This window comes from Drosophila eugracilis, unplaced genomic scaffold (assembly GCF_018153835.1).
Source record: "Drosophila eugracilis isolate 14026-0451.02 unplaced genomic scaffold, ASM1815383v1 contig_575, whole genome shotgun sequence".
NCBI classification, from domain to species: Eukaryota; Metazoa; Arthropoda; class Insecta; order Diptera; family Drosophilidae; genus Drosophila; species Drosophila eugracilis.
This window is the reverse complement of record NW_024573454.1, coordinates 253,810-281,291: the sequence shown is the minus strand read 5'-3', so window position 1 is coordinate 281,291 and position 27,482 is coordinate 253,810. Positions and strand designations below refer to the sequence as shown.

The following is a 27,482-nucleotide window of genomic DNA, read 5'->3' as shown; positions in this document are numbered from 1 at the left end:
TAGAAATGCAATCGCCCTTGCACGCTGGAAAAGGACTTTACTTTTATGATTTTTTTATCCAACAGATTTCTTTCATTTTATTCCATTTCTCAGTCCTGGTCGGTTCAATAGAAAATTGAAAATCTCAACGAGCAACTACTCAGAGGGGGCATGTGTGTGTGTGTGTGAGTTTGCTATAATTCAATTTTCTCCACAAAAACGGGAGAAAAAAGAGGAAAAGTTTCATTAAAATTCAACTGCATCAGCAAGATTGTAACATCCACACAAACATAGACAAACGAAGGTGGACCACAAAACCGCCAGCAAATCAATTGGAAGCGAACTTCACTTTTCACTGCCCCACCCTCACCCACTCTCTCATCGAAATCAAACCATTTCATGCCAAATTGAATGCAAGAATTTAATTAAGCTTCTCTTTGGGTTTTTTTTTTGCAATATTATTTTATTGAATTTACTTTGTACATAAAATACATAACTGCCTTTCCATATACGAGTATCGTTTCAAATATGTTTGGCTTACTTTTGTTTGCACAATTTATTCATTGATTTATTGAATGGCCACTAGTTATGAATACGCATAAAGCTGGGAACAATAAATTCATCGAGTGTGGTCCTTCGATGGTGGATCGATTGATGGCGTCATAAAATCATTTGCAAGGTGTCACTAGCAAAAAAAAAGGGGAAATTGCTCAGCAAAGAGAGAATCATAAAGTTTATTGGCAAATAAATTTCAGATAAATCTTTAAAAATTATGTATGATATCTGAAATATTACATATCATAATTTTGCTAAGCTTTTAATATTTTTTAAGCCCTAGAAATCCTTGAATAATTTTCACTACTTAAACTTTTTTTTACCAATTTCCCAAAAACAAGCTTTCCAACTTGAAACTATTTCCCATAAAACTCACATGAAATTTAGTATGCGATAAGGTTGCAAAGTTAATCTGCATGCACCCCATTACCAGAAAGTTTAAGCCTTTAAATGGATGCGAGTGGAATGTGGTAGCCAGGTTAGTTTTGGGCACTAACATGCAGCATATCCCCTGCATTTAAGCACCGAGTGCAAGTGCAACGAAATGCCCAGGCACTCACATAATTTCTGCCCTCAAAATGCAGTAAATACAAATTTATTTTACACTCTTATATTTTTGGTTAGCAAAATAGCAAACTAGCGAGAGAGTGGCGAGAACGTAGTGTTTGGTGGAAAACATTGTTGCAAAGTTTACGAGGCAACAACAGGGCACAACCGACATGTACACAAAACAATTATTGCCCGTAGGTAATTTAGTGGAGAAAACATTACCAGCAAGACCAAGGAGCAATAGAGAAATGTTTTATGTGTCTCTCTGTCTCTCTCGATGCCCGCCCCTTTTTCTCTAGCGATTTCTTGGCCCAACTGCTCAACCTTCTTCTTCTGCTCCTCTAGTTGAAGTGTGCGCTTAAAATAATTCCAGTTAAACATGGCCCACAATTTGCTTATGGCCCAGTCTGGTATTTTCCTCGCATTTCGGCAATTGCCTGGCCAAAGTTTGCTAGTTGAGGAAAAGTAGCTGAAGAGAGGTTTCCTCGCTTTTCTTGCCTGTCATTCAACTGGAATTTTCCATGCGGATTTCTTTTGCCCTCAAGACTTGCGGCTGCTGAAGTGATTATGTGATTATATGAGACCTCAGATCTTACAGGGCAATTCCCTCGAAACAATAAGGAGATGAAGCTAAAAGATTGCAAGGAAGTTGTTATTCTGGAATTTCTTTGATTATTATGAATTTTTATTTTATTTTTAAAGCACCAATAACACCAATTTGAGTAGCATAATATATAATCGATTTTTATATAAATTTATAATAACTTTGAATCTACAAGACTTTTTAGGGTTTATGCGGAATTTGAAGAAGGAAATGCATGTCTTTCCCAGCTTTTTCCATTTTCTTCGCTTTCTTACAGGCTCATTTCTAAGACCTTCTATTAAGTTTTTCTTTTACATGTAGGATTATGTCATGCTTAGCTTTTCCAAATTGATTAATTTTTAAAGTATTTCCTTACAAAAAACAAAACTTGTCTTAGACAAAAGCCGTGCTCTCTGTGAAAGCTCCACATAGTCTCAGTTTCTCGCCCGTGACAATGGCCCTCATGAACTGTGGACCCAAATACAAGCCCTTCTCTGTGCTCTTTAGTATCACCATCCAATCTAATGATATAATCCTTGCTGATCAGCCTATCAGACATATCCTCCTCCAATTTGGGTATCAATATATCATACAAAGTGCCATCGCCAGCTGCAGTCAGTCTTCTATTAACAATAGTACAGCAGTTCTCCTTGCGTAAGATCTCCTCAAACTGAAGTTTGACTTGCTGAAGTGAACTTTTTTGTGGATAACCCGAAAGCCGTTCGAAGCATTTATATTGGTAGAAGCGACGTTCCAACTCGGCCAGGTCATCTAACAATGGCTTAAACGAGGGAAGTTGATCTGAATGAGAGCGTGAGAGTCGACAGAGATCGGTGAGAAGTTGCTCAATCTGTGGGCTAAATAAATCCTCCACCTTGGCATTGCTAAGAATGTCCTGTAAAGAGATGTTATATTAATAAAGATTAACTTATAAAGTTAAAAATTAAGTACTATTAGCTTTAGTATAGCCGAATGCAGTAGGGGAATTATGGTCAAATTGTAGATTTCGTGCATTTTTCTAGTCTCCATATAGTGAAGAACTTTCAAAGCTTCGTTGGTGTCGTCGAAGAGTCTTCTTTGTCTGCTTACAGGAACCGCTTGAGCTTGTTCCCATACCTTCTGCCAGGTATTGCCCTCAGTGGTCATCCGTATACTCAACTGATGAGTAACCTGACCTAGTTCTAGAAGAAAAGATTATATATTTAAGTTAAGTTTCTTTAAAAGATTTCCAACTCTCACCATCAGTGACCTCCTCCCAATCCTTCGGACTGTACCAGCGTATAAAATCCTCCATTGTTCCCCTGGGATTGGCAGCCTTAAACGCTTCCATATCAGAAAGCAAGGAAGTGCACATCATTTGGGTAGTTAAACCAGAACCAGGTCCCAGTTTCAGCATAACCTCAGCATCATCCTGTAGCTGATCCTCGGTTTTGGGAACAGGATCTTGTGTTTCTGGGATATAAAGATACTCCTCGGGTTCCTCCAGCAATCGCTCGTCATTCAAGCGCCGCAATCGACCCTCGGGTTTCATACTAAGAACAGCTTTCGTTGGAGAACCAGCACCGGCAGTCAGATCATCACAATCAAAGAACTCCCCCTCGTCGTCATCCTCATCATCCTCCTCCTCTTCCGCATCGAATGAGCTGGCTTTTCTTGCCATCCCCTCGGATTTTCTTTTGCTATTCGCCTCCCGTTGCACGCGACGTTCCACGCAAACGTTGAGCATCTGAAGCTTCTGATGGAGGAGGCAGGTGCGCGTGTCTGGAAAGCCAGAGGAAATTCTGGAGGAAATTCAGAGGAATTGAAGGTGTTAGCATGTTGAGAAGAAGCAAAGGTGTTTATACATTCACTTAATTAATTAGGCTTATGTTGTTTTAGTTCTATTTTTATGCTTTATTTGATTTAAGTAACTTCTTAAATCTTCCACTTTATCTTGTTAATGGTGTTAAAGATTCTAGTTTCTAGATTTATTTTTGGTTGTTTTTGCTAGTTAAAGTTAAGTTTATTTTCAAATAGCTTTTTCCTTTCCAGTCTATAACTTTATCTTCAAAAATTAAACTTAAATTTGCATTTTCTTTTATTATAAATCAACTCAGTTACTCAGTCAAAGTCATAATCTAGATTACTATTACTTCTCAGCATCAGAATTCACTTCCTCGAATCGCAGTATTCAAGTTGAGTATTATACGTTAAAGATTTCATCTGCATCTTAATCTCAACTCTTCATGACTGTCTTGGCTTCTATATTACCTGGGCCAAATCTTCCTCCGCCTCATGGCCATATCAGCAGCATTCTTCGAGGCAATCTCAGTCAGTCAGTGTCTTGACAATAAACCCGACAAAGGCGGCTATAAGCGGGCACTCGTCCAAGCTGCCATGCATATATGTGGCAAAACTATGGGCGTGTATCGTGTATCTATCCCCCATTTGCCCTCCTGCTAAACCAATTGATATTCACGCTCATCATGGCTGTCAACGCGTGCGTGGCCCTCTGGTCTTGCATAGCCAATGAGCTTGAGAAGTGGAGGTGACTCAGCCCAAAGAGTTCGTCGAACTTTAAGAGTATAGAGTATAGAGTGTTTGGGTACATGTGCTGCATTAAGGGGGGAAGTGAGTTATTTGGACCACGACAGCGGATGTTGGCCAAGCCAAAAAAAAAAGAAGTAGTGGAAAACCTAGAGCTCCTGCACTTGGCATTTGCATAAAAGTTGCCTTATTAGTGACTGCGTGGACAGCTGCAGGGAAGGAGCAGAGGCAGAAGCAGTAGCAGCTGCTTAAAAGGTTTTTAAAGTGGCTAAAGTTGCAGTCAACAATGCTGCAGGATACTCTTAGCTGGCTGACAAATGGCTTTTGGCTTTTATTGGCCTAATGTTGGTCACTTGGTAATGTCCATTCTTATAAGCATTTGACCATCTCTACTCGACACTTTTATTTAAGTTGTAGTAAAATAAAAACATCAAATGAGCTTCAAGTCATTAATTCTATGTCTATGTTTTCTGCTTCCTGGGTTCTGGGTTCTTCCTATCGCCATTCCCATCATCATCATCATCATCATGAAATGCTCCAATAAACTAGCCCGAGTTACGTTTATTTTTGTGTGGCCAAGAGAACAATTTAGACGACTTGAATGGTCAGAAGGATAAGCTGCGGTTAAATGGAAATTGTTTTTTTTTGGCCTTACAGCCAAAATGACACGACAAAAGCTGGAATATTTAAAAGGGGATTTAGGCTAAGGGTATTTTATTTAGCAGACAAAGATAATCAAGGAATTTATTGGATTATTCTAAGAGCCTGGTTTAATATGTAGCTATTTTAGAATCGCAGCTTTGTTTGTTATTTTGAAATACTTATTAAGCCCATCAAATGACCCTTCAATATCCCATTTGCGGAACCCCTTTAAGCACTCTTAATTTCGTAAAGGTAAAAGTTAATTCAATATTAATATGCCCCAGAAAAAAGGGCTTCAAACTTCATCGGTCCAAGCTCAAACAGCAACCCAATTTTGTGCTAACTTCTCTGACTAAGCTGACCCAAAAGATTATCAACCTACGCACCCACACCTCAGCTTTCCAAACCCAAAATCCAACCAACCAGTTCTATATATATACATAATCCCATCTATATATAAACTTTTCAATTGACAACTTTTCCCCACAAAAAAATTTAAAAAAAAAACCAAATTCACTTTTTTCAACCTCAGAAATTCTAATCCACTTAAATGCTTAACAGCATTATGCGACCTTAAGCCCAGACACCCAGAGCCGGCCCCAAATTCACGCCCCCAAGAAGTACTCCCCGGCTTTTGTTAAATAAAACTTCAATTAAAACATTTTTGTGCCTAGAGGTGTGTTTGTGTGTGTGTGTGATGGGAGCAGAAGATTGCCCAACTTGGCCCAAAAGGCAGGTGGATGGAAAAAAATCAAGCAAAACAAAAACAGAAAGAAAAAAAATTAACCGCTCGACCATTGTCTAAAAATGCAAATTTGCCAAACCAGCGACCACCAAAAAAAAATTTCTAAAAAAAAATATATAAAAAAAAGAGTGAATAATTATGCGGCCACAACAAAAGAAACAACAACTAGGTGAGAGGGATAGAAAAATCATTTGCACCTTTCAAGTTTTTCGGGTGGGAAGACAAAAAGTTGCATTTTTTGTAGAAACCCTGGGGAGGAGTTTAAAAATGTCAGAAAAAAAGGTTAGGCTACTTTAAGATTTATTTTAAATAAAAAATAATTAAAATAAATATTTATTAGTGGTAGAAAATTATAAGAAATCTTTTAAGGCAAGCTAAAAATATTTTATAAAAAGTAATCCAGCCAAAAACTATTTAAATTTTGAAATATTATTTAAAGAGTATTTTTTTAAAGTAACTTATTAGCTTATATATATTTTTTAAGTTGCATTTTTTCTCGATTCACAACTGTACTTGATTCGTTTTTCATTTATTCACTCAGCCAGTGGCTGTGCTGCAGTAGTTCTTCCTTTGTTTTCCAGCTGCAATTTTCGCACTTTTCGCGCATTAAAAAATTTAGTGATGCAATTAATACGCAGAAGAAAAACAACAAAAGGCGACTGGAAGCGAATAAAAGAAAGGGAATAAAATGGTGCAAGAATTTTTTAATTAAATTTGTGGCCAGACAGTTGAGTGAGAGAAATGAGAAATGAGGAACGAGAAATGAGCCAGCCAGCCATAGGTCCATAGCCATAAGAGAAAGAGCTGGCGAATGCACAGTGGAGCTTGAAATATCTTTCTGCCTTTGGTTTTTTTTTTTTTTTTTTTTTTTTGGTTTCGGTTTTAGCCACGTAATGCAATTTATAAGTTGAATTAAGGAAGAGACAGCCCAAAATGCCATGAAAAATGAAGTCAGGCGCATCGGGCAATTGAAATATCAACCTCAGCAGCCTCCTGCTCTCCTCTCCCTTGAGGCGATATATATTATATCTTTTGGATTCAGGGAGGCGTGACACAGCTGGCAAGATGAAGAAAAAACTATCAATCAAAAGACAAAATGTTGATTATTATTTGGAATGCAGCGAAGCGTGCAGTTTAATTATTATTCTGCGGTTTATCCGCCACTTGCAGAGGCAACTTGAATTTGCAACAGAGTAAAATCTCCATAAAGTTTTGATTTGAATGGAAATTATATGGGAAATTTGTACAAGTAAAATTGATTAAATTGATTGATTAGATCACGAAAAGATTGAAATCGTTTTCCTAAACAAAACTGAAATGAGGAAACATTTTTGTTTCACAATTTCTTATCTTTTATTTCCATAAATTTGATTTATTAATATAAACTTAACAGTTTTAAACATCTTTTGTTATTTTCAAGTTTCTTTTGTTTATAAAAGGTTATTCACCTGTTCTTTTACCCCTTGAAATTTCTGCTTCAAATCACATTATATAACAATGATCTGCAAGAATACAAAATTGTCTCAAACAATAACAACCGAAAAAGTGAAAGAAAGGAGCCAAAGAAAAACAAAAACTGTGTGTCATCATAACTCATGATTATGCAAAAAGGTCAACAGCTTCTTTGCTGACCCTTAAGTCATCGGCCATTGTTTGCCATGGCTGACTAAAGAGTTGCAAAAAAGGGGTTAAAAGGGGTTGACAAAAGGGGCAAATGGAAGCTGGTTAACCAGTGAAAAAGTGGGGAACATCACGTGCTTTTTTTTATGAGTTGTCCAAATTAAATTAAATGGCCAACAAAAAGCTGCACCGCGTAACACTTTTTTTTCGGTGGTTTCGAGAAAAGAGTCCCTCAAAAAAAGGGATGCAAAAAAGGATTTACTTTCGCTATGTCTTGCTTTCGCTGGCCAACAAGTTAAGGTTTTTATGCCTATTTTATGGTGCCAAGAGGAGTGGGTAACGAAAAGCGAGAAAAGTGACTGGGAAGTGAAGCACCTCGTTTGACAGGCGCAGCCAGGCAGACGGGCAAATTAATCAAAACTAAACTGCCCCAAGGATCAGATCAGAAGGAGGTTGGGGCTCTCCTTTCACGCACTGTTTGTTGTCTAACGAGCATGAAAATGAAATTGAAAGTAGCCCATGCCAAAACTGATTGATAAAGCCGGGTCACTTCAACTTCTCATGCAGTTAGAAAAAATGTTAGAAATTATGATAATAAAAAAAGAATAGATTGCCTTTCATAAACCTATAACCTTGGGATATTCTATGAAATATAAAGAAAAAATCAACAGAAAATTCTTTGATTAAAATCATATCGCTTTAGATTTCTCTCTGTGCACCTTCCTGTCTTATAAACTCCCACCCCAAATCCCACAGCTTTGACCATCTTGACCATTGAATGAAACTAGAGAACAAGGGGGAGGGTTTGAAGATTTGCCTGCCAGGCGACAGTATTAATTGGGTAATTTATGGCCCGACTGGACTAGACAACCTTCACTTTTTCATTGAGCCATGAGATTCACTCTCTCTCTCTCTCTCTTTTTCTTTTACCATTTATTTGCAGCTCTATGCCGGCACCAAGATGAGACCAGGCCGAACGACAAAAGCTATATCAGCAGCGACCACGCCCCTGCTCCTGCTACTTCCACTAATCCTGGGTAGGGTCGACTTGGCCCACGCACAGTGTCCTTGGCAGAGGGATGTGCCTGACCTGCAGACAAGCTGCATCTGTGCCTACAATCTGGGCAGGGAGCTATCCGTGCAATGTGATCAGGTGAGAGAGTTGCTGCCGATAGAAATTTATTAGAAAAGCATCTTAAAGTTAATTTAATTTTCAAAAATTTAAAGTAGAAATCCTGGTAAACAATCCCTTAAGTACCTAAAAACCTTAACCACTTATTAAGCGGTGTATTTTACTTTACTTTATCTCCTTTTTCAGGTGGACTTTCCTCAACTTCTGGAGGCGATGAACACTCATGCACGACTGAAGCCAGTGGATTTGCTGTACGTCAACAACTCCACGATTTCAGAGCTCCCTGAGGCCATTTTCAGCAATTTGAGCCTGCACAATGTGCAACTCTCAAGCTGTGGCATTCAGAGGATATCGTCGGGTGCCTTCAAGGGGCAGGAATCAGTTTTGCGGAATCTCAATCTGCAGGATAATCTACTGGCCGATGTGCCAGTGGAGGCACTAAAAGTTCTGGGCAAACTGAACCTGTTGGATTTGTCAAAAAATCAACTCACTCACATACCCGACGATGCCTTTGTGGGTCTGACAAAGCTGTCAACGTTAAAGTTGAACGATAATAATGTTACCCTGGCTAGCAATGCATTTAGGGGACTGGAACAGAGTCTCAAGAACCTAAATCTGAAGGGAACCAAACAACGAAAGGTGCCAGAGAGTATTAGGGGTCTAAAGAGCTTGGCCTTTCTCGATCTCTCACAGAATGGCATCAAAGAGCTGCCTGGATCGGGTGGTATACGAGTTTTCGACGGGCTTGATGCTTTGACTGCCTTGAATCTGGAAAGGAATCTAATCCAGAGCATTGGTGAAACAGCATTTGCAGGTGTTCGGAAAACATTGAGTTCATTGAGTTTGCTCAACAACCTGCTGGCCGAATTTCCCATTGGTGCTGTTCATTCGCTGAAGGAGCTTCGCGTCCTGGATATTGGCTTCAATCTGCTGACCACTCTACCGGAGGCTGCCTTCCGGGGAAATCCGGGCATCACACTGCTAGCCTTGGACGGAAATCCACTGAGCAGTGTGCCCGAAGGCGCCTTTGCCCATCTGAATGCCACACTGCGTGGACTTTCCCTCGGAGGCAGATTTCTCCACTGCGACTGTAAGCTGCGATGGGTGGCCGAGTGGATACGGAATGGTGACTTGCAGGTGAGTGAATGAATGAATGGAATAATAGAATAGTCTACAAAGTCTCTAAGGAAAAACAGGTTAAGGGAAAATCTAAAAGTTAGGAATCCAAACAACAATCTTTTCCCTCTTTAATATTTTTATGAAAATCAAATGACAATTTTCAATTCAGTGCCAGACCTTTAGTACCTCACATTTTTTTATGTTTTCCCTGATAAAACTTGTTTGCCAAATGGCCCACTTCCGATTGGTTCCTTTTGCAAACTTGCTAACGTTCGTTTCATTAACTTGCCAACTTTCCCTTTCCCTTTCCAGGTTACATCTCGCGAACGGAATCCCCAGTTTTGTGGCACCCCACCACGTTTCCGGGACCGAGGCTTCTACTCAATTCAACCAGAGGAGCTGAGTTGTCCGGACATTGCCGATGCCGCCCTCCGGGGACCCGTCGGCCTGGCCGATAACCTGAAGCCAACGCTACCCTCCTCCCCCGATTCCGTGGAATATGAAACAGGCACGGGCACGGGCACTGGCACGGGTACAGTGGGCACTGGAACAGCAGCCTCAGCTCCGGTGACCAGCAGTGTGAGCAGCAGCTCCATTTCAACAACAACGACACCCACAACAACCACAACGATAACCACAACGGAGCCAACGACCAGGCGAAGCACGGTGAGTGGGCAGGTGATAAAACCAGGAGGCATCGTTAACTTAATAATTGAGGGAAAAATAAAATAAAAAAAATATATAAAACCGAAGAGAAGTATATCATGGTGGCATAAAGTGTCCGTACATTGGCGGTTCCTCAGCGACACTTTGTCAGATAAATCAAATAAATTTTAACTCATTCTCCTTTTTAATAAATTATTCGCGTTTAATATGAAAACATTTTATGGTAAATTTAAAACATAAAATTTGTGTTGAAAAAGACTACTTCGAATATGTTATTAATAATCCAAATATGAGGATCCTAAACTCGAATTCATTAGTATTAATATTTCCTTCTCTATCTTTAAAATCTCTCTAACAGACTCGTCTACCCACCAAGTCAACTACATCGACATCAGCCACCACAGCATCACCAGCTTCGAATCTCTCTGTCAATGGAACAGGCACAGTTCAGGCTACATCTATCACCACAAGCAGCAGTTCCTCCTCATCCACATCCACGGGTCATGGAAATGGCAAACAGGCACCCGGATGGCGACAAGGAGTGACCAATGGCAATAGCAATAATGCAGGCACAGGAGGTCTTCACAAGCCACAAAGGCCGCCACTGGTCCTAGGTTATCCACCTCAAAGGGGTACTCGAATCGACGATGCCAATGAAGTGCAGGTGAAGCACGCTTTCCGTCAGGATAGTTCCGTGATCATCCAATGGGATTCGGACACAGCGAATATCCTTGGATTCCGTGTTGTATATCGACTGTTCGGTGAGAAGGCCTTTAAGCAGGGACCACCATTGGAGTCCAGTGAACGTGAATTCAAGATCAAGAATGTTCCGGCTCAGGAGTGCATCATTGTGTGCGTCATCTCGCTGGAAGAACTGCATGTGACCCCAGAAACTGTGCCCTATCAACAGTGTCGAGAAGTTCGGACTGTTGCCTCGCAGGCTTCCAATATGGACAAGATAACGATTGCAGCAAGTGCGGCTATTTGTGGCACCATCATTGTGGCCGTGATTGTCTTCATTGCTGCCAGCAGGTGGGTTCCTATCCTATGTATACCTATTCTAGTTCCTCAGATTTCGCTCCTTTCCATTTTATCTAAAGAGTTATTACCCAACAACTGAGCCACGGACAAAGCCAATTGCTGTGCAAAGTGGCTGGCTGATTTATCGAAGGTCCTTAAGTCGTTCCCACTTTTCTATACAGTCTATTTTTGCCCCATCGTAGGTACTGCGTAGAATTTGTTACGCTTTATGCTCTGCATAGTATCTACACACTTCATCATCTTGAACTGTAACCTCGATATACTCTTTAGAAGGTTATTGTAATTTTTGTTGGATGTTTAACAAACTTTGGTAAGGCTTAAAGTAGTTTAAAGACTTTTAGCCTTTAAACTAAAACTACACTTAAAGCCTCCACTTTTTACCTTTTAGTTATATATTTTTACTTTCTACACTTAATGGTTAAACTCAGAGTTATAGTCTTAAGTTTAAAGAGCTTTGGAAAGGTCTTAAATTCGTAACCCACTTCTTTAAGCCTCTAATTAACTTGAAGAAACGTTTCAGTGAAGGATTAGAAAATCCAATTTTCACTAATTGTTAGAAGATAAATGATGCAATTATTTCTTTGGCAAGGGTATTTAAGACCCCTATTTCATTCTTAAACTAAATCTTCTTTTTTTTTTTTCTTGCAGACGCTCCCGCAAACTGCAGAACAGCCAGCAGAAGAGCCCGCTGCCAATTGGAGGTCTGCCCGTTAATTGCTGCGGTCCGACCGGTTCACCGGGACCACTTGGCTCCATTGCAACGCTATCGGCATTTAACAATCACAAGGTGAGTAGAGTTGCCCCCAGCCCCGCCTCCGCCAAGACACTCCGTAACCCCTGTTGGCTTAACTGGTAGAGAAGCTTGCCAAGAAATTGTTGCCACTTCTGGCTCCCGGCTGGCTGACTAACTATATAAATGGCTGGCTGGCTGGTTGACTGGCTGACTAGCTGACTGGCTGTCCGGATTGTCAGATAGTTGGCTATATAGGAATGGGGTATGTCGGATGGTTAGACCATGACTACGGGAAATTGGCAGCGACGCGATTTGATGACTGTTGATTGTATTTATGGAGGACAACAAATTAAATGGAGCACAGCTAAGATAAATACTAAAAGTGTTACAGATTTGCCATCTTTTGTTTAGTTTTTTGGCAAGGCTGCTTTTGCTCTAAATCTTCATGTAAAGTAATAACTGATTAGTGAGATATGTGAGGTGAAAATTCTTAATTGGGTTTATGAAATGGAGAGCTGTTAAGAGTTAGTTAAGTAGTTAAAGTGGTTTTAAGTTTCAAGGAGGAGTTTAAAGGAACTCCCTTATAAAAAAGAAACAACGTATCATCAATCAAGTAAAAGAGATGGTTAATCGTTTCTTCTGATTTCTTATTTTCCTTAGGAATGGGATCAAGTGTCAGCCTACAGTGGTCGTTCGATACCAAGACCCCGGATCTATCCAGTAGAACAGCCAGATGATATGCGTAGCCACTTCTCCGGAATGCCTGGCAAAGTGGGCAAATCAAGGTGAGTAATCCCCCTCCGGTATTCGATGTCCAACCTTCAGCAATCCACACGGCGAACCAAACATTTGCTTGCCCTGCATTCCGAGCTTGCTGCATTCCTTTTTTTTTTTTTTTTACAAAAAAGCCTTCTCGTTTATTTTCGTTATGATTTATTTCGTTCGTTTCGATTGTTTCATTGTTTGATTATGCATTCCACACATGCACACGCACATAAACCAACAAACACACACACACACGCACACACACGAACATGCATAACTACAGTAGATCCTTGGCGGATGGACAGTCGCAGCACAGTTTTTCGAATAATTCGCATCGTGGCTATTTGGGGAGTGCCTTCCCATCGAATTTGGTAAATTCCAGGCCGGAATTGCGACAATCCCGGCAATCGTTGGCCGCTGCCTCGGAACGAATGTCCCGGGCATCGTATGCGGGCTCAATACATGGAGGCGGAAATGGAGGAGGCGGTGGCCTTGGCGGCAATGGTAACGGTAATGGTGGCAATGGACTGCCCGTTAGCAGTCTGATGGCCATGAGCGGTATGGTGGGCGGTGGCGGACCAGCAAGCATTGCCTCTAGCGCCCGAAGATCGCGACCGCGATCCAGATCACGCGAACAGCTGAACGCCACCCACATACATAACCATCGACCGGGAAGTCGGTAAGTAGAACATCGCAACAAAAAAAGTCAGTAAAACAAATGAAATCACAAAACAAACTAAATTAAAACGACTTCACACCCACTCAAAGTCAGAAACTCTTGATCTTTTTTTTTTAAGACTATTATCACGGATCACAAATCACACATCCCAAATTACACTTTCAATTCTTTCTTTTATGTTTCTTGTTTTCGACTTTGGCGTTGAAAGTTTTTTTTAATTCAATGGTTTACGTCTTTCGTTGGTCATTAATTTAATTAACTTTTTTTTATATGCATGGGGCGGGGCGACTTTGATTTATTAGAAACCGTCTCCTAAAAAAAAAATTTCAATGTCAAATTTAACACGGGAACAAAGATTTCTTTCGGCGATGGGTTCTCAAAAAACGTGGGAAAAATACAAAAATATTGATTAATGAATCGGTTGTTTATCAATTTTCTGTGGCTATTTCTTGCCATTTTTTATATATTTTTACCTTGAACTTTTTTATACCAAACATGATGACTAGATGTCTACTTTTAGATAATTTTTGACTGGATTCTATTCTTTATATACTCCTACCTAACCAAAAGATATTCTTTTTATTAACAACAGTAATTAATGTAATCCACTGACCCATTTAAAAGTAATTACAATTTCCATTTAATATCTCGATGCAGTAAACCAACTTTATTGAGCTTAAAACCAAAAATACTTTCGAACAACTTCCTCGCTGAGCTTTATTTTCAGCCTTGATTGGCAACTATCCATCGCCGCAATCAAATCAAACTTTCATTCATGTACAAAAAAAAAAAAAATTCTGTAACTACATTGTGTACATGCATTCCTTTCACCACTAACCCACAGACCGTTGTGTGAATTTTCCAATGATTCCATTAATTTTAATTGCGTTTCGCTTCGTTTCGAGCATTTTATTAAACAACAACAAACAGCAGAACGAAACGCATTGGGCAATGCGTTAGTATTGCACTAGTGAATCTCTGATATAATCGATATAATTAACAAGTTTTTGGCTGGTAAAATTGCAAATTGCAGGTACTCGCAGGCGGGATCGACGCATACGCTGAACAACTATTGCGATACATCGGACAATTGGACGGATCACGACATGGACATCTATATGGCCCGAAATCCGACGACGCGAAACGGTTTAGTGCCATTATGAGGGCGACTTACGTTGTCCTGATATTTCAATGTTGTATTAAACTGGGACGGCATCTTCTGACAATATCTGACGCCGGCCATTGAGGGGCAAGAAAGCAGGGGGCATGGTCGGCGTCAGCAGCAACAGCAACAGCAACATTACCAACAGCAACAGCAACAGCAACATCAGCAACTGCAACAGTTGAGAAATGAGCGACATCAACAACGACATAGAAACAATCAGCAATTGGAGCAGCCATATCAGCCAGCACAGCAGCAACATCAACGATTACACTACTATATGCCGCAGACAGAGCGTTGCACCTCGCCCCCCGATGTGGTGCCCCGAGCAGCCAATTTCCATAATAGTACTGACAACAGCAACACTAACAGCAACACCAACAGCAACATCAGCAACCAGCAACAATCGCCGTTGGCTTCGTTGACAGCAACGCTAGAAGATGCAACAGCAACATCCAGCAAGGCAACAGAAGCAGAAAGCGGCATTGTTGTTGAGAACTATTTTAACGAATATGAACGTCAGGAAATCATTTATCATCATCCCACAAGCAACAGTAGTAGCAATAGCAGTAGCAGCAGCACGGCAGCAACACGCCAACTACCCCGCAGCAATGCCTTCCGTTTACAGTTACCCACAATGGCAACGGCAACGACTAACAATATTTTATATAATATCAGTAATAATCATGATGCAACCGGCAACATCGGCAATTATAAGGCGCATACGTTTAGTGATAGCTGTAATTGTACATGTAATTGTAGTCTAAGCGAGGAGGAGATGGCCACTATGACAACAGCAGCAGCAGCAGCAACAGCAGTAGCACCTCTAGAGGATGAGGAGGAAGCTAGCTCATCCTTGGCCAGCACCTCTGTGTCGAGTATAGAACAAGTGCAACAGCAACAGCAACAGCAAAAGCAGCAGAAGGAGGAGGAGCAGGAAGTGTCCTTGTCTCTGAACTTGACATTGGCTGACACTGGGACAGAAGCTGCTACAGAAGCTACAGAATCAGCAGACACATCTGCAGACATGGGCCAAGCTTTGAGTGCAGCTTCTTGATGTTGCTGTTGTCACTGGGGCCTCTCGGAATCTGCATAATGCATAACAATGACATAGGCAGACGTTAAAGTGTAATACAGAAAAAAAGATAGATATTTTTATATGCTGTTTAGAGTGCAATAAATCCAACTTTCCCTAGTTCTTTAATGCAATTAGTTGAACGTCAGAATCAATGTTGAGCAATCAAAGAACTACAACTTAAGTCAATATGGTACTAATACTATACTTAATAGCTATTAAATCGAATTAACTAAAGTCTAGCATTTAAGGAGGCAAGAAGGTCGTTTTAATGCTGGGATAGACAGGCATAGAAGTCGCTGAGATAGCACAACAAAAAGAGTTAAAACCAATATGTATGTAAATAATTTAGAATGAGCAAAAAAAAACCAGTCCTATAAGCTGTAATTTACACAAACATAATTCAAGTTTAAAGAGTTTCAACATAGTTAAGAGAAATAAATAACCAACTTGTAATAGGTCAAATGAAAGTTTTCATGTACTTTAACTAACTTTTAAAAAAAAACATTTCCAATTTAAACATTCTCTAGTCTTTTATCATTTTCTCTGATTAATATCATTTATATATTTCACTCTATGTTTGTCTATCCCAGCCTTAAGCTGATAACCCATTCCAGTAGTTTTTTGAACAACCAACCAAAACCATTTTACTGCCTAAAACACAGTTTTTATTAATTTAACTCATATTGAAGTCAGTTTCAGTTTGAAATCGATTTTAAGTCTCGACTTGTTTCACTTCGTTTTGTACAGAAACTTCAATCGAAACATTTGCGTGCTAAGTTCTTTCTTATTTTTATGATTTCTAATTTTTAGTAAGATTTTTAATAAAAACAATATATTAAAAAGATATTTTCTGTATTTTTTATTTTTATTTCTTTGGTTTCCTTTATAGTCGAGCGCCTGTATATCATTGTATATAGAAAAAATGTATAGGCTTAAGCGTTTTGAAACGATTTTGATTTAAGCATTATCATTATCTTTATCGTTGGAGGGATGCGTCCGGATAAACAGTCCGGACAAGTCCGGGCGAAACACAGTTGACAGTTAACAATATTTAGTGCCCGTGGGCCGGATTTCCTTGGAAATCCACAACATGTCCATGTCTGGCACTAGATACTTAGTGATGTAAGCTAATATCTATATTCTATATTTACTCTATATATTTAGACCTTAATACAAATCAGTTATAGACATGGCTTTGAGCATTAGAACAGTAAGCACAATTTAGGTGGAAAACGGGAGCAATTATTTAGAACAAGAATAAATATTCCAATAAAACCGTAGGCAATAAATTCAAAGAACGAACTCAAATTATGTTTCCGTTAAATGTTTCACTTGTAAAGCAAGCAAAAGGAAAAGTAGAGGAACAAATATCCCAATTTAGTGTAAGAAACTTTAAATCAAATTTAGTGTTAAAAAATTATAACTTAATTAAACTGCCTTAGCACATGGAGACGGAGAAAGGAAACAAAACGAAAGCACGTGCTTAAATTTAGTTTAGTTGCACTTGGAAAAAGAAAACAGAAAGAAAGACACACCAAGACACCAAGAGATGAGGAATATTTTATGATAGTCGGTGACACTGAAAACTGCCAGCCAACAAGAAATATACACACTATATATATATATATATATATTATATAACTTCTAATGAGAGGATATAGTAGACAGCGCTCATCTCTAGCACGAAGACACCAACCGATTTTGAGGAAGATAAAAACTCCACCAAACCAAAACAGTTAGACTTCTAGTACACACGAATCCATAATAAATGTGCGTTATATTGTTAAATGTAAATCCAATTTAAATGTTAACTTTGCGGCTTCACAGATTAGCAAAACTAAATTTATTAGAAAATTTATGAAAAGTTTAATTTTTCGTTTTGGTTTTTAGTTTATACGCATCAAGTTCCAAATAAAGCATATTTTTGTTACTATTCGTTGTGGTTTTTCACTTACCCTGGAACGGTTAGGCAGTTATCCCACAGCAATCGAAGTTGACGGGTAAATGCCGCCCACACTTGTGCCATGCCCTCAACACTACCCAAATGGGCGTGACAGGTGGCCAAAAGACAGCTAAGACGACAAGCCAATGAGTCAGGAACAGCGCTTTTTATACGCATGGGATCAAACTGGAAAAAGGAGGAGGTAAAAAAAAGTTTAATTAATGTAAACTTACATTACAAGCGTTACACTTTTAATCGTATACAGTTTACATTTCCATTGATTGGATTAAAAAGTTTTAATTGGTTTCTCCTGCATTCAAAACAAAACTTCATTACAAAAAGGTTAACTGAATTACAATAATTAAATAAGAATTTAACAAAAATGTAAGCTTAATTGGTAATAAATTGCAATTTAAGTTAAATAAAGGAATTTGGAAAAACATGACAATGTTTAAGAATTCAATTAAATTGCAAATTCAACTTACCTTATCCTTAAAACTCTTTTTGTTGTACGGAAACAGTGCCATTTGCGGATGCATATCGGGGAAAAGATAGGCCAAAAGTTCACTTAACTCGCTTTCGGTCATGGGACCCGGTAATCTCTTTGTTAATCCCGCCTGTGAAGGCAACTCATAATTCCGATCCCTGCGCTGCGTTAACTTGTGTTCCGTTATGCGATCCAATGGATTTGATCCTGCCTCCGCTCCACTGCTAGTACCAGAGAAATTTCTGCCCACAAATGACTCCAAGGATCTAGTAACTTCGGCTACAGACTGGTAGTCTCTCAGACAGCAAGACAAATACGACGAGGCCTCAACGGATAGGTAAACCTTACCAAGCGGAGCCTTAGAGGGCACAAAATCACTTCTCTGTTCGCTATCAAAAGCCACGTGTTCGGACAACTCTGGCCAGGTATAAACTAGATAGATTTCTGTACAAGATTCGGGTGTATAGCCATGTGGTAGAGCATAAAATTGCTGAACTTCCAGGGGAGCGACCACTCCTTCAACAACTATATCCTCAGAACTAAGACCATGATCAAAGGGCACATACATAGGCATGCGGATGCGCATGGTATCCAGAGCATATGTGGTGCAAACGGAGATCATGGCTGCCTGCGGATATGAAGTGGGAACCTTTTCCCTGAAAAGGGTCAGAAGACCCATCAGGTAACGACACTCTGGCGGAGCCTTCTCCAATCCAATGAGTCTGAAATTGGTTCTCAAAGCTGGAGCTAAAGCCACGCCAGTGTAAAAGTTCCATTTGGGATCGTAGATCTGGACAAAGATCGGTACCACGCTCTGAACTTCTGCGGATACAACGGCGATGGCGCTCAGAAAGAAATTGAACTCGGATGTGGACTTCATATAGTTTAGATTGGGATTTACGGGATGCAAAACAATAAATCTCCTCAATCCGTAAATCCTGGCCAGAATATGCAAATCTTGGGAGCTTCTTATTGGTGGACCAAAACTATTTATACTCGATATAAGGTCATGATGGCAATTTGTGCGTTGCAGGCAGTTATTCTCCTTGATCTGCTCCTTGGATAGTTCTTCGTCTTTCAGGATAGCCTGATGATACTCCACTGATATGCCATTCTTCAGCATATCCAGCGTTTCGCTTTTGACTTTCCATTTGCAGGTGTAGATTTCCTCAGCTTTGAGACTTCTGCCCACGTCAGATTCCGCGGATACGTCCCATTTCTGTAGGATCTCGCCAAGCTGAGCGTTGAACACTTCCCAATCCGAGTCGGCACTGAAGTTTTCTCGGTAAAAATCATTATCGTCGATTTCCTCGGCCATTTTAATGCCAAAATATTTTAACGCGAATATCAACAAAAGACAACAAACTAAGAAAACAATAGGCAGTATTGCCAGACCATTAAAATAAGGTTTATCAGCTGATATTTGCCTTCGCGCAGGAGTTTAGTGTTGGATAACATGAAATGTTTCTTTTCGTTAAAAAATAATAAATATAAACAATATTATTAAAAAAAAATAATTGTATTTAATATCAAAAACATTTTTGGTCACAACTTTTATTACTTTTATACTTTTTATACCGCTAGTTGTTCTCCATCCCTGCGAAGATAACAATGAGGTGGTAGCACCTGTCTACATCTAACTGCTGACCTTTGTTTACCAAAATTATTAATTTTATATTTACTAACGAAAACTAAAATGAATGGAATTAGTAAAAGAACTCGCTTGAAAAACTTCACAGTGAGTGAGGAAAAGATTTTAAATAACCTGATTCTAGTGCATCAAGATGTAATCGAAAGCAAAGAGACTGGTTCGATTATATGGGGCAAAAAAGCTGAGGCGTGGAAGGAAATTGCAGCGGATTTTGCTCTTCAATCGGGTATGGAGCGCCCATGGCAGGCTCTACGGGAAAAATATACCAATAACCAGCGATTAAAACGACGAAAAACCCCAAGTGAAAACGGTGATGATGATATACAGCGAATTGAACATAAGCTGTCCATTTCAGCAGTTTCATCGCTGGCCGAGGCTGCTAGAGATGAAGAAAGTGAGTAAAGAAAGCCACAGAAATATAATTTATTTTAATCCAGTTTCTTAAACCTAAATATAAATCATCTTTTTCTAGGTAGCATTGACTTGCATTCAGAATACAACAGCATGCACACGCCTAGTGAAATAAAATTTGAGCCGGAGACATGCAATAATTTTGTTAACAATATCAGAGTTGACCATAAAATGGAAGACTATTCCTCCACAAACGTCCTGATGGGTGAAAAGCTAGCTCTTCTTAAGCTGCAGCAGAAGTATTATCGTTCTGAAAACTCCAGAGCAGTCGAAAAACATATTTTTGAGATGGAAGTGCAGAAAATTCAACTGGCACAAAGAAAACTCGAAATGGAGAAGTACAATTTAGATATAGAAAAGGTGAAAGTGGAAATTGCAAATATGCATTTGCAGAACAAACTTCTCGAAATACAAATTCAGGAAAAGGAAGGAAATATCAATGGAAAGTATTCGAAGTAACTCCTAAACTAGTCACAGTTAATTTTACATCACACAAGATATTAAAGAATAGTAAAATTGATGATAATAACTATTCATTATTGTTCAACAAAGGAGTATTTAAAGGTTGTATTTAAATTTGTATGTTAGTTTACTATATTCGCTAATTTTTTTCATTATTTAACACGTTAAGCTGAATAAAGTGACTACACATCATTGTCCTTAAGACTTATCCCTCCTCAATTTCGATTGAATTTTTCGTTTATGCTCGGCCGTTTTGTTTGGTTGTTTTTATTAATTTACATCGATCCATTCACTATGTAGTTTGGGGCTTAAACGATAACAGCGCTGCGGGTGTTGCTTCTCTAGCCGACAACGAGGAGTCCCTCGTTGGGGAACTCATGGGTCGGAACCTCCAAGTTGAGGGGCGCCGGTCCCTTGCGGATTCTTCCAGAGGCGTCGTAGTGGGAGCCGTGGCAGGGACAATAGTAGCCACCCCAGTCACCGGCGTTCGCAATGGGCACACAGCCAAGATGCGTGCACACTCCGATGACCACCAGCCATTCGGGCTTGACCACACGTTGCTAAAGGAGAGTCGAAAAACAATATTAATGAAATTATCTATGTTTATAGAGTAATAATGGAATGGATAGATTTTTACGTTTGCAACTTGATAGTGAAAGGTTAGACCAAACTCTGATTTAAGTCCACTTCTTCGGTGTTTTGCCATAAAAATCTCTCCACTCCATGCTACTTACATCGTCAGTCTCCGGATCGCGCAGCGTGGATGTGGGCACTCCTCGCTCGGTTTCGATCTCTGCTGCTGTACGATGGCGGATGAACAGTGGCTTTCCACGCCACTTGAAGGTAACCGACTTGCCCTCAGGGATGTCAGCCAGCTTGATTTCGATCTTGGCCATGGCCAAGACTTCGGCGGAGGCGCTCATCGATCCAATGAAGGTGTTGACCAGGCCCTTGGCGGCATAGGCACCACCCACGGCTCCGGCACCGACCATCAAGTAGGAGAAAGCCTTGCGCTCCTCGGCGGTTTCGTTGCGTCGACGACCGTCCTTCACGGATTCCCGGCGGTATGGCGAGAAGTCAGGCACCTGCAGGTCGGTGTGTGCCTGGCGGTTAGCTGGAATAACAGAGGATATTATTAAATATCTTTAAAGATTTCTTGTAGAGATATTTTGATTGTGAAAAACTGAATTTTTTTGTTTGTCAATGAAATAGAAAGAATCTTGGGACTTAGTACTCATTATATATTATAGACCATACTGTTTTGGTTTTAACATGATTCAAAACAAACTTCCAATAGCTTGTCAGGTTTAGTTCGTCCAAAACTTTCTAGTTTTAAAAGATATTTTTACAAAACTTCACAGGATATTATTATCAATCTCAAAGATACCGTATCCCAAGTTTGCTCAACATCGACTGTCTATATCCCATAGGTGCGATGGGAATGTTGGGTGTGCTTGGTACTCCTGCTGATTGTTGTTATTGTAGGAGGTTATGTTGAAATTACGTAAGGAAATTTGCCAATACTCCTTGAAGCTTATTGCAAATTGAATCCTAGCGGCATTTCCTAGATTTTAGTCAAGTTTTTCCGGGTTTTTGGCATTCCATTCATTATGTAATGGTTGTGTTTTTCGCTGGTACCTTGGCAAATCCACCTTGGAGAATCTTACCCATCGCATTGACGGCTGGGCCGCATGCCTTCAATCCTGTGGAAAGGACCTGGGCTCCGCCTCTGACGTAAGCACGCGACACGGCGTTCATCATTTTGTATGTTTTCCTTTAAAAATAAATGATCACGAAAATTTCGACGTTTGTCGTTTTCGTCTCTGCCTGCTGAGAACAGCGTTGCCAGGTGTGTGCGCAGGGTTGCAAACGATAACTTCAGGGCTGTTGTTTCGGGCGCAATCAGCTGTTTGTCAATTTAGAGATGGTAGGGGTTATTGCTCAGTGTTAAAAGGTGGTAGCTATGTGTATATCAAGAGATGGTGATCTATTTTTGTAACGGGTTTTTAAAAACGGTTTTATTTAAAAAACAAAAATGTACAATTTTTTAAACTTAGAATAGAAACAAACCCATTCAATTACTTTGTCTTTAATGACTGGAAACTTGAAATCCTTTAATTCTCTCAAACAATCTATTGTTATCGCCGGACCTTGTTATTTTATCAGGAAGTTCGTGATTTTTGAAGAATATAACATAAGGCAGGCGAGATCCTGATGAATGCAATTTATAATACTTTTCACTAATCCAGAATCCTGTAAAATTATACCAGGATATTCAATAAATCTTTGAAAAATAAAGAAGGAATTTAAATATTGATAAAGGTCCTTCCATTAGGAAAAATGGTCAAAATTATTATTTTTTTTGCCATTAAAAACCTGTTTATATTGTATTCAATGGAATGGAATTCTCTTTTAAGACCAGTTTAGCCCTCTAAGAGACACTTTCATCTATTATTTAAATTTTAAATTGCCATGCATTTCCCTTCGAAAGTAGTATCCTTTGTTAAATGAAAATGCATTTGTTTCACCTTGCCATTCAGTCCTTTCATCCCCCTTTCGGTTAACCCCCAACAAGATAATATCCAGCTTCCAACCCCGTCAAAGTGAAACTACCTTTTAAATTGGGAACTGCAACGGCTTGGATTTTCCTCAGATGAAAAAGGGTTTCCATGGCAAACCGGTTGGTCAAACGCACCACCGCCACTTCTGGACAAAGATAACCAAAGACCAACCACCGGACTTTTACAATAAAGTAGTTTTTCCACTGCACTTTTCCATTTTCCCCTCGGGCAGCATCATGATGTCATTTAATGTTCCTCCTTAACTTCAGGGATGGTTTCGTTTAGTTTAATTAATAAGCGAACCTCTTGATTTAATGTTATCCCACGGCTGATCTCATACAACGCATAAAATGCCAATAAAAAATTGCATAAAAAATAGCTAAGACTAAAGAGAGAAATGAAAATGGAAATGAGTATGGGAATTTGTTATGAGCATAAAATATATACCATCTACCAGCTCGAACTTGGCCAAACTTTAAAACCAAAAAAACGCCCAACATGGTGGCAGTAAAAAGCGTGGAAAACTCTCCCGCACAGCCGCCTGAAATGTAATTCCTCTGGCGCCAGTCCTGTGATTATCGAAAGTAGTTCTTTTTGATGTCGAAAGTTTGCTGCCGCCCCCCTCTCTCACTTTGCTCTTCTCTTTCGATTTTCATCTGGTAGGTGGCAAGTGAAAGTGAAGGCGAAAATATGCCATCATCCTCATGCCTTTCATGGAGTCTAGGACTATTTTCCAGCCGGAGGAGGAAAATCTGCGCACATAACGGCGCCTCTATGTACTTGCCCAAAAACACGCACACATAAAAAGGGGGTCCCTGCACGGAGGGCACTACGGAAAAGTGCGTGAATTTTTGCCAAAAACAAAAACAAACTTCAAAATTTGATTCTTAGGTGGACAGGGAGATACTCTTCTTATTTTGGAAACTATATTATAAAAAGGCAAAGCGAAAATATGGCATTTAATCCAGAATCATGTTTAATATTTTTATTATTTCTAAATTTAATAATATTTTATGTTGCCCTTAACCCAGTCCAAACTCATCTTCAAGTCAATATTGCCAAAATATTCGTACAGTGCTAGACCAGGAAAGTTGAAACTATGCCGCGTAGGCGACGTGGCAACGGCATCTGCCCTTTCCTTTTCCTTTTCCACCCACCCCGCAACCACCACAAGCCTTCCCCCTCCAAACTCCGAAACTTAACCGCATCCCCTATCCACTTTAACTCTGTCAAGCTTCGACTGCGTTACACTTTTCAGCAACTTTTACATGGGAAACTGGCGCCAACTACACAGCAGCAACAACAGCAGCAACAACAACAACGTTGTTTCATCCCTGCCCCAGGGCAACTCATGCCCTTTCCGTCCCTTCCGCCCCTTCTTTACACCCAACACAGCTCTCCACCTCCTTTTCACCCATTTCTGTGTGGCGTGTGCAGCGTTGCGGCTGCGACAGCAGTGGCAAGATACACTGAGGAAAATAACTAGTGTTTCTTATTAAAAAAAATTGAATTCCAATTAGTCCCCTTTAAAATCAAATTAATATTAAATTTAAAAAAATACATTTTGTATGACATGTTTTTATTTAAATTTGTTTTCTTTTTATAATTTTTTCCAGTGTACCAGCGACGACATAGCCTGCTTATCGCAACATCAGCCAAGCATAAAGCTGAGCCCACCCACAAGTTCCTATACCTTTGCCGAAGAAGAGCACCCCCCCCTTGGAAAAGTTGAAAGTGGAAAATTGTGCGTGGCAGGCAAAAGTTTTCAGAGTTCCCTGACTGACTGACAGTCTTTCCCAGATGCGGAGGCTCTGCCACGCCTACTCCTATATATCTATATATATACATATATACCCCGTTCCCTGCACTGACTTTAACCATTTACCAAAAAAAAGGGAAAATTAAATGAATCTGAATCATCTGTGCAGCATCAGGCGGGGCAAGAAAGCCGCAAGAAGGTCGAGAAGAAAAATTATGGAGAGTTGTGGCATGTGCAGCGGTGCTTGGATCCAAGAATTTGGCACAGCTGGCGGTCATTTGGGTCCTCTTCTTTATCTTCATCTCCTCCGGTTGGGTTTTGCATTTGAAATGATTATTTTCTCTTCTCTTTTTTTTAAGTTGGCCAAAAGGAGCTCAAGAAGCTGGCCATTTTTGGCCAGTCGGATTAGGTGACCATGACAATGGGCGCCTTGTTTGTTTTCATATTTTATTATTGAATGGACCGTAAGGGAGATGGCTTTAAGGCGTGTGAATAATGATCCTTCATCGGGGTTTTAAGCAGGCCGTCAGTTTTCTTGGTATTTCCCTCTGGTATTTAATGTCTTATTGATGATTAGGATGGAAAAGTAGGTTGTGGGAAGGGAAAAATGAACTAAAAATAGAAAATCTCTCCTTGTGCTATTGGTTTTTGGTTTTGATCTAGTACAGCTTAAAGAAAATTTAATGGTAAAAAGATGCCAAGGGAAATAAAGTTATTTTCATATTTAAAAATACATTAAGCTAAAGTAGAAATTATAGATTTAATATCAATGTACTTTCAAGATATACAAAGAGCAACTTTAATATGTCCTTTTCCCAGTTTTTCCAACCCAATTTCCCAGCATTAAACATATCCATTTCCTATCCCTCTCCCTATATTCCCATTCCCATATCCATTTTTTATCTTCTTCTCGGCTTGAAAGTTTGTCAACAACTCTCGCCTTGCCTTTGGCTAAGTAAAAAGACCAAAGTTCCTTAGGCGGGATTCGTTTTTATTTTGTTGGGTTTAAGCGCGAATGAAACCTGCCCTAAATTCGGCCAAGCGGCTTAAATAAAAAGCGAGGAAAAGCGGAACAAAAAAAAAAAAGAAGAACGTGAGACACGCGCAGCAGGAAAGCATCCTGGAGGAAAAGCATGGGGAATATAAAGGAAACGACAACGTTGCGTTTTCTTCCCCCAAACCAAAGGGAAAACTCTCTGTTCCATTTTGCGGAGGCGCAGCACGCATAAATCTACGGGCCCCAAATTACATTATTTTGTCATTTTCCTTGGGCGGGCGAACGGTCCTCCCATGGCGTTTACCACTCGACCCGCTGCAGTGTCCTGTTTTGGTGTCCTGTTTTGCTCTTCGCCCGCTAGGCACATAAAACTCTGTCAAAAATAAACTTTCAAGAAAACGCAAAAAAAAAAAACGCACCAAACAAAAAAAATGCAAAAGCTCTGGGCCAAAAGTTTTCCAACCAAAATAAAAAAAAAAAAGAACGGAAGAAAGCAAGTACATTATATGCAAGCAGTAAAGTGGGGGGCTTTTCTTTGTCGGTGGGAGGGATGGCATTATAAATGGGTTTGGGGTCTCTTAACTTTTTTGCCTGGGGTGTCGGCCGAAAGTGAAAGTAAATGCACGACGCCGACTGCGCTGCCTCCCACCGTTTTTGCCACCCAACTCCCCCCCTGCAAGTAGCCAAGGACATTGTGGCCATTAAAAATGTAGCAGCGAAAGCTTTTTGGTAACCAACTTTTCTTGAGACAACTGCAACTTTTCTCGTTCTCGTTCTCGCACTCACTCTCTTGCCGGATTTTCTGCATTGTTTATAACTATTCGAAGGGAATGCGCCTGCGTTGGCTCTCTTTTGTGTGTTTTTGTCTCTCTGGGAACTTTCACTTTTCAGCGGCTGCCTTGTCCTTTGCCTTCAACTTTCACTTTCACCCTGAAAGTTCGCCGACATGGCTACCTTACTCACTCGCTCACTTGCTAGTCTCTCTCTTTGTATTTTCCATCTCTTTCTCACTGTGGCAACTTCCTGTGTGGGCTTCCGGTTTTGTTTTTACAACTGATAAGGCCTCCTGCCGGCGCTTTGGGTCCTTCAAGCCCGCGCCTCCCCGAAAAAGTATGCTATGCTTTCTCTCTCTCACTTTTTCCAAGGCGACCAGCAGGCGCCACTCTGCCTCTGCCTCTGCTGCTGCTGCTGCTGCTGCTGCTTCTTCTTCGGGCTTTTATTATGGCTGTGCGTTGCAAGGATCAAGGACGTTCAAGAAAATCCACGGCCAAGAACGAAAACAAAAACAAACCCAAAAAAAAAATGGAAAAGGAAAAGGAAAAGCAAAGCCAAAGTAAAGTAAATAGAAAAAATGCAGGGCGTTCGCGTGTTTTGCGAATGGTTGGAGTTTTCTGGGGAGGATGACTTTGACACGGGTTGCTGGTTGGGGGTGTAGCCCCCTTTCAAACCCCCCAGAAAATGTTTTTTTCGGCTGCAGCTTTTATGTACTTTGCCATACATAAACATTTATATATATATATATTTTTGGCCAGATGTGCGTGCGCCGGCGCCTATATAAAACTTTCTTTTTGGCGGCGACAAAGGAATGGGGTTTTTTTTTGTGAGGGGGAGGTGGAATTTACTGCAGTCCTTTATGGG

At 40.1% G+C, this 27,482-nt stretch overlaps 4 protein-coding genes across 11 annotated transcripts in view; 2 read left to right on the top strand and 2 right to left on the bottom strand.

Moving 5' to 3' along the window:
• LOC108110991 (leucine-rich repeats and immunoglobulin-like domains protein 3) overlaps nucleotides 1-14,506 on the top strand; it is a 53,466-nt gene extending 38,960 nt beyond the window's left edge. For 7 of the 8 annotated variants that reach the window (XM_017220310.2, XM_041819330.1, XM_041819326.1 and 4 more), the window contains 3 exons: nucleotides 8,143-8,352; nucleotides 8,518-9,468; nucleotides 9,763-10,197. In XM_017220310.2, the coding sequence (XP_017075799.2) occupies nucleotides 8,161-8,352; nucleotides 8,518-9,468; nucleotides 9,763-10,182 (1,563 nt within the window). In that variant the 5' untranslated portion in view covers nucleotides 8,143-8,160 and the 3' untranslated portion in view covers nucleotides 10,183-10,197. Of the gene's footprint in view, nucleotides 1-8,142; nucleotides 8,353-8,517; nucleotides 9,469-9,762; nucleotides 10,198-10,474; nucleotides 11,149-11,805; nucleotides 11,945-12,550; nucleotides 12,676-12,938; nucleotides 13,335-14,367 lie in introns of those variants that run through there. The other variant, XM_017220303.2, reaches the window with a different exon arrangement.
• Nucleotides 1,930-19,397, bottom strand: LOC108111021 (rab3 GTPase-activating protein catalytic subunit). The gene is given in 6 exon segments (XM_017220339.2): nucleotides 1,930-2,170; nucleotides 2,172-2,561; nucleotides 2,618-2,847; nucleotides 2,906-3,447; nucleotides 17,530-17,702; nucleotides 18,002-19,397. Coding segments are annotated over 6 exon segments (2,766 nt in total). The 5' UTR covers nucleotides 19,322-19,397; the 3' UTR covers nucleotides 1,930-2,059.
• A 200-nt stretch (nucleotides 19,398-19,597) lies between these two features.
• Nucleotides 19,598-20,735, top strand: LOC108111165 (myb/SANT-like DNA-binding domain-containing protein 4). Its single transcript, XM_017220543.2, has 2 exons — nucleotides 19,598-20,048; nucleotides 20,127-20,735. The coding sequence occupies exons 1-2, from the start codon at nucleotides 19,700-19,702 to the stop codon at nucleotides 20,522-20,524; spliced, it is 747 nt and encodes a 248-aa protein (XP_017076032.2). The 5' UTR covers nucleotides 19,598-19,699; the 3' UTR covers nucleotides 20,525-20,735.
• A 39-nt stretch (nucleotides 20,736-20,774) lies between these two features.
• On the bottom strand, nucleotides 20,775-22,388 carry LOC108111171 (cytochrome b-c1 complex subunit Rieske, mitochondrial). Its single transcript, XM_017220554.2, has 3 exons — nucleotides 22,195-22,388; nucleotides 21,262-21,641; nucleotides 20,775-21,087 (listed from the first exon to the last, which is right to left on the bottom strand). Exons 1-3 carry the CDS (start codon nucleotides 22,286-22,288, stop codon nucleotides 20,869-20,871), a joined length of 693 nt encoding a protein of 230 aa, XP_017076043.1. The 5' UTR covers nucleotides 22,289-22,388; the 3' UTR covers nucleotides 20,775-20,868.
• Nucleotides 22,389-27,482: the final 5,094 nt, after the last annotated feature.

What these genes read in the sequence shown, in the direction of transcription:
- LOC108111165 (XM_017220543.2), top strand. Translation starts at nt 19,700, where the DNA reads ATGAATGGAATTAGTAAAAGAACTCGCTTGAAAAACTTCACAGTGAGT. An exon ending in GGCTGCTAGAGATGAAGAAA is followed by an intron (nt 20,049 to 20,126) that starts GTGAGTAAAGAA and finishes ATCTTTTTCTAG; the next exon opens with GTAGCATTGACTTGCATTCA.
- LOC108111171 (XM_017220554.2), bottom strand. Translation starts at nt 22,288, where the DNA reads ATGATGAACGCCGTGTCGCGTGCTTACGTCAGAGGCGGAGCCCAGGTC. An exon ending in CCCAGCCGTCAATGCGATGG is followed by an intron (nt 21,642 to 22,194) that starts GTAAGATTCTCC and finishes CTGTTATTCCAG; the next exon opens with CTAACCGCCAGGCACACACC. An exon ending in GCGATCCGGAGACTGACGAT is followed by an intron (nt 21,088 to 21,261) that starts GTAAGTAGCATG and finishes ACTCTCCTTTAG; the next exon opens with CAACGTGTGGTCAAGCCCGA.